This window comes from Chionomys nivalis, chromosome 21 (genome assembly GCF_950005125.1).
Source record: "Chionomys nivalis chromosome 21, mChiNiv1.1, whole genome shotgun sequence".
NCBI lineage: Eukaryota > Metazoa > Chordata > Mammalia > Rodentia > Cricetidae > Chionomys > Chionomys nivalis.
This window is the reverse complement of record NC_080106.1, coordinates 40,367,686-40,373,685: the sequence shown is the minus strand read 5'-3', so window position 1 is coordinate 40,373,685 and position 6,000 is coordinate 40,367,686. Positions and strand designations below refer to the sequence as shown.

The window sequence follows — 6,000 nt, the reverse complement described above, 5'->3', positions numbered from 1 at the left end:
GTAGAAGCAACATGCCTCCCCTAACACAGCGGTTTCCTCCCCTCTCTGCCGCAACGAGATGGATTTTGTTATCACCATCCATCCTGTAATGCCATTGTGGCGAGGGAATCTAACTGAGTCTGGCATTTTTCAGAACTGTGCTGGCCAGCATCAGGTCAGCCTTGGTTGGTTAGAGTTGGCTGTGTTGTACGTGTTGGAGTCCAGTGGCTGTGCTCCCCGGGGCCACAGCCCCCGCTGTGGTTACTCCTCATAGGAGTGGAAATAATATACTTTTCCTTTTGGCTCGGATGAGGATGGGGCGGTTGATTTATCCTTTTTCCAGGGATGACTCTAAAATCCAGAACTAAGTGTACCACTTGGCAGGAACTGACAGGGAAACAGGAGAAGAGGGGCATGTGAAATGGGTGCCCCCAGGGGCTCCTGAGTTGGAGAGCAACACAGAGGGGGTGTGCTGTGCCTGTAAGTTAGGAATCCAGATGTGGGAAAAGCTAAAGTGGCCCAGTGAAGCTGGAGGCCTCCCTGTGTCCTGGGTGAGTGATATGAGAGCCTCCTGAACCTGAGGAGGGGATGGAGGGGATGGAGTGGCTCCTGGGGCAGGGAGACCTAGGGAGCGAAAAGTGAGAGATGCAGACCTGGGCCTTCGCTATGGACCTCAGCCCCGGGTGGCTCCTGGGGGGAAGACCTAGGGAGCGAACAGTGAGGGACTCTGGACCTCAGCCCCGGGAAGCCAGAGCACTGAGGAGGGCTGTGGACTGGCAGGGATCTTCCTGGAGGGTCGAGCTGCAGAAGAGATCATTTACATCACAGAAAGAAAGGAAGAAGGTCTAGGGAAGACAGGTCCTTCTGCAGGACTTGGCCAAGGTCAAACAGGTGGGCGATGGGAATATTGATGTGGGATTCCCCTCTGTATGCTGTGACTATGTTTTATTATCATTGGTTGATAATGATTCCCCTCTGTATGCTGTGACTATGTTTTATTATCATTGGTTGATAATGATTCCCCTCTGTATGCTGTGACTATGTTTTATTATCATTGGTTGATAATGAAGCTACTTTGGCCTGTGGCAGAGCAGAATAAAACTAGGTGAAAAACTAAACTGAATGCTGGGGGGAAAGGCAAAGACAGAGAGACACCATGTAGCCACCAAAGGAGACAGACACCCTGGAACCTTGCCAGTAAACCACGAGCCTCATGGTAACACACAGAATAGAAATGGGTTAATTTAAGATGTAAGAGCTAGCTAGAGATATGCTTAAGCTATTGGCCAATCAGTATTGTAATTAATAGAGTTTCTGTGTGATTATTTCAGGTCTGGATGGCCAGGAAACAAACAAGCAGTATCCGCCTACAGAGTATAGTAAAGGTCTTGTAAGTCAAAAACTGAAAAACAGGAGGTCTCATCATAGGAAGAGTAGAAGGGAAATTTGCATTATTATGAATATATATGTTAGAGATGAGAATCTAAACTGACAGGGAGTGGAAGGGTGCTTCTGGGTCATATAGGCACCACAGACACTCCAGTAACTGTAAAAGAGGAGGGGATGGAGCTCCCTGCTGTTCAGTTAGCAGTGAAAAGCAGGCCCCTGTGTCCAGGGCAAAAGAGACTTACTATCTCCTGGCCATTGTCCCTATCACCCTGAGTTCAGAGGAGCCCACAGATGCTCAGCCAGGGGCACATGTTATAACCTAAATAAAGAGAAACGGCAGGTTTGCAAAAAGGACTGATTCAGGATTACCCTCAGAAGGAAATGTTCCGACAGAGAGTCTCATAACCACCGTGGGTAGATGATCAGCTTAAAGTGGGAGAACATTAGAAAAGAGTGATCATACCATAAGCAGCCAGGTGGAGCTGAAGGGAGAGAGGCACACTGATGTTGCACGAGGAGGGTGGCCCTTTGTTCCCTCCTGGTCGCCCGGCTAGCTTAAACCCGAAATAATCACACAGAAACTGTATTCATTTAAACACTGCCTGGCCCATTAGCTCTAACTTCTTATTGGCTAACTCTCACATATTAGTTTAACCCATCTCCATTAATGCGTATCACCATGTGACTGTGGCTTACTGGCAAGATTCTAACCAGTGTCCGTCTCAGGCCAGAGATTCAGTGGCTTCTGCCACTCTGCCCTCTTTCCAGCATTCAGTTCTGTCTTCTTCACCCACCTAAGTTCTGCCCTATCAGGCCAAGCAGTTTCTTTATTGATTAACCAATGAAAGCAACACATAAACAGAAGGACCTCCTACACCACATTCATCCATTCATAGACCATGGGCCTATTCCTTTAAGACTCCAGTCATTCTGCATCAGTGGTTCTCAGTGCCTAATGCTGAGACCCTTTAATACAGTTCATATTGTGACCCCAGCCATACAATTATTTTTGTTGCTACCTCATAGCTGCAATTTTGCTAGTGTTATTAATCATAATGTAAATAACTGTTTTCCGATGGTCTTAGGTGACCCTGTGATAGACTCATTTGGCCTCCAAAGGGGTTGCAGACTATGGGTTGAGAACCACAACCCTAAGTGGTCAGATCCCACAGCCTGGGAAAATCAACCATGCCCCCTCTGTAACACTCTCTGTCCCAGCACCCTCTTTCTGGGACAGGGAGTTAAGAAGCCATCTGTGCTGTGGGTCCATAGCACCTAGTTTATCACCTCAACCAGTATCTGATTCTCCCGTGCTTATCACATAGACTATTCAAGACTAAACCACACTGTGTGCAACTTCCTGCCAGCCTCTGAAAGGACAGAAAAGACAAATATTTTCAGCTGTCTAGAGGACTTGCTTGCAGGCTCTCTTGTGGCCCCTGCCCCATCGCCTGCCCAGAAGCCACTGCTTTTACTTTAAGCATTTTTTTATTTAAATTGTTATCACTTTCCTTGGGTTCATGGGCATGTATGAATGCTGTTTGAGTTTCTATGAATCACATGTGTGCAGATGCCCATGAAAGCTGGAAACAGGCGCCAGCTCCCCTGGAGCTAGAGTTGCGGCCAGTTGTGAGCCGCCTGACTCACGTACTGGGAACCAAACTTGGATCTTCTACGGGAGCAGTGCAAGCTCTATCTGCTGGGAGCTCTCCCCAGGCCCCTGTTCTAAGACCATCACAAGAGAAGGATTTCTTCTCCCACCACTTCTGCTCAACACAAGTCTGCAAGTTGCACCAAGAGCAATCAGACAACACAAAGAAAAGGCATTCAAGTCCGAATGTGCCATTACCCATTTGCAGAAAGCAAGATGAAAAACTAGAATTAACAAATGTTTTCAGTAAAATTGAAACATACAGAATCAGTTGGGGTTTTGTTATTGCTGTTGTTTCAAACACAGGGTTCACATTCTTTATTTTTATTTAATGTGTTTGAGCTTTTCCTGCATGTAAGTGTCTGTACTATGTGTGCCTGGTTCCTGTGGAGGCTAGGAGTCAAATCCCCTAAAACTGGACTTACAGACAGCTGTGAGCGATATTTATGCTAGGAATCGAACACAGGTCCTCTGGGAGAGCATCCAGTGTTCTTAACCGCTAAGCCTCTAGGGTCAAAGTTTTGACACAATCTGGCTTCAAAGTCCTGGTCCTTCTGTCATTATCTCCAAAGTGCTGGAATTCCAGATGTGGACCACCACTCCCAGCTCAGTTGCATCTCTTTGTACCAGGAACTATCTATATGAAAGAGAAGAGAACAAAGCACTGAAATCATATAAAATTTAGTCAAGGAAGTGAAAGATCTGTACCCTAAAAACTAGAAAACACTGGTGAAATAGAAAAGTCACAAATAAATAGAAAGATATTTCATGCCTAATGAACTTGAATACAATGGATTTGAAGTGTACTGTTCCAATGTATCAGCTACCTAATGTAGACATAAACACAGTTCCTATCAAAATTCCAATGACATTTTGTACAGAATCTGAAAACAATCTTAATATAGAAGCAGAGAAGAATCTTCCCAAAGCCGAAACGATTTTCAAACAGAAAACAAAATGAAACAAAACAAACAAGAAGTATTACATTTCTTTATTTCTATTTTATGTGTATGGATGGTTTGCCATCATTCCAACCTCAAGATTTCATGTTTCTTGATTTCAAACTACATTACAAAGCTACTGTACCCTTTGTACCGCTAGCACAAAGCACTAGTCAGTGGAACAGAAAGCAGAGCACTGAAACAAGGCCACGAACTGCAAGCCATTGCTGGCATACTGCATCTGCTTTTCATTGCATTTCACAGATCTTTACTTTTTTAGACAGGGTCTAACACAGCCGACTGCAGACTGGTTTGGAACTCGCTGTGTATAGTGGACTAGAGTTCACAACGATCTTTCTGCCTCAGACTCCTGAGAGCTAGGATTACATCATGTCACTATACTTTAATGTTGTATATGCAACGTGTGCACACATGTGAAGGTGTACACATCTGTGTGTGAGCACAAAGCCCAGAGAACATGAACCTGATGCTTTGAGACAGGGTCTCCCACAAAAACGTGAGGTAGGTCCCAGCACTTGGGAGGCAGAGGCAGGCGGATCTCTGTGAGTTGAGACCAGCCTAGTCTACAAGAGCTAGTTCCAGGACAGGCTCCAAAACCACAGAGAAACCATGTCTTGAAAAACAAAAAACAAAAAACAAACAAAAAAAGACAAAACAAAACAAAACAAAACAAAAAAATGTGAGGTAGGCCAGCAGCCAGTGTGCCTGAGTAACTCTCTCTTCCCCTCCACATGGGCACACTTACAGTCATGCCCAGCTTAAAACAGCGGTGCTTGTATAGCAAGCGTCCTTCCTCACTGAGTCATCTCTATGCTCCTACCCCTTGTATTTTCTTTAGAAATGGAAGATTTGAGGCTGGAATGATGACTGGGTCAGTAAAGCACCTGCTACACAAGCATGGGGACCTGAGTTTGGATCCCCACACCCACATGAAAGTCAGGTGTAACCCTAGCACTTGGGCACAACACAAGCAGACCCAGGGGACTCACTCACCAGCCATGCTCTAGAAAGGGTGAGTTCTGGATGCAGTGAGAGACTGTCTAATGACAATGAGGAGGGTCAGTAATAAGATACCCAATGCCTACCTGTGGTTTCCACGGATGCACATGCATGGGCAAGTGTGTAGACACCCTCAGATGAATACATGTATGAACATATAAACAACACACACAGGCAAATGAACCCACATATACACGTGCTTATGTGTATGCACATATATACAACACACACAGACTCTGAAGATTCATTGCAACTCCATGGTGAATATGCAAATCTTTTGGTCAAATGTTGGTAGTTCTTGTAATATTCCAAGCTCTTTTTCAGTATTTCTGTGTTTGAGGTTATCTGTGATCTCCACAAGCCACACCCACACAATTCAATGTGTTGTGTGTGTTCCAACTGCTCCACTACCTGTCAATTCTTTTCAGTCTCCTTGCTCCTATTTTGAGACAACATTGTAGTAAGACCGATTAATAGTTCACAGCCTTCAAGAAAAAGGAAGATTCATGAATTTCTCTAATAAAAAATGAGATTCAACTTAAGTTCCGATGAAAACAGCCACACAGACTAAAAGTTGGGCCTCTTAGGAAGAACACCAGTGGTTACCAGGCTGTGCAAGCACAAGGAAGAGTTCTCGGGGTAAGAGCTGGGAAAGCTGCTGAAGAGAAGACTGAAGCCAACAGAGGTGGGATCAGGAGGTTTAAAACCCATGCCCCAAACAAAAGTACAACAGGTGGTGGCGGTGCACACCTTTAATCCCAGCACTCAGGAGCCAGAGGCAGGCGGATCTCTGTGAGTTCCAGGCCAGCCTGGTCTACAGAATGCACTCCAGGACAGCCAGGGCTACACAGAGAAATCTTTTCTCAAAAACAAAACAAAACAAAAGCACAGAGTGAATGCAGCAAGCTAGAAAGAAGAGCTAGCTAAAATCACAGATGAAGGCAGTACCCCTAACCCTAACTGTAGCAACAATAAACTGATTTGTCAGTGTGGAAGTAAACAGTCTTATATGCACACTGT

General features: G+C 45.1%; 1 protein-coding gene across 1 annotated transcript in view; it reads right to left on the bottom strand.

The window, feature by feature from the left end:
• Positions 1-3,081: 3,081 nt before the first annotated feature.
• The window catches only part of C21H16orf87 (chromosome 21 C16orf87 homolog), a 36,729-nt gene continuing 33,810 nt past the window's right edge, over positions 3,082-6,000 (bottom strand). The window contains exon 4 of the mRNA XM_057753202.1: positions 3,082-3,656. Within this exon, the coding sequence (XP_057609185.1) occupies positions 3,580-3,656 (77 nt within the window). The 3' untranslated portion in view covers positions 3,082-3,579. The remainder of the gene's footprint in view (positions 3,657-6,000) is intronic.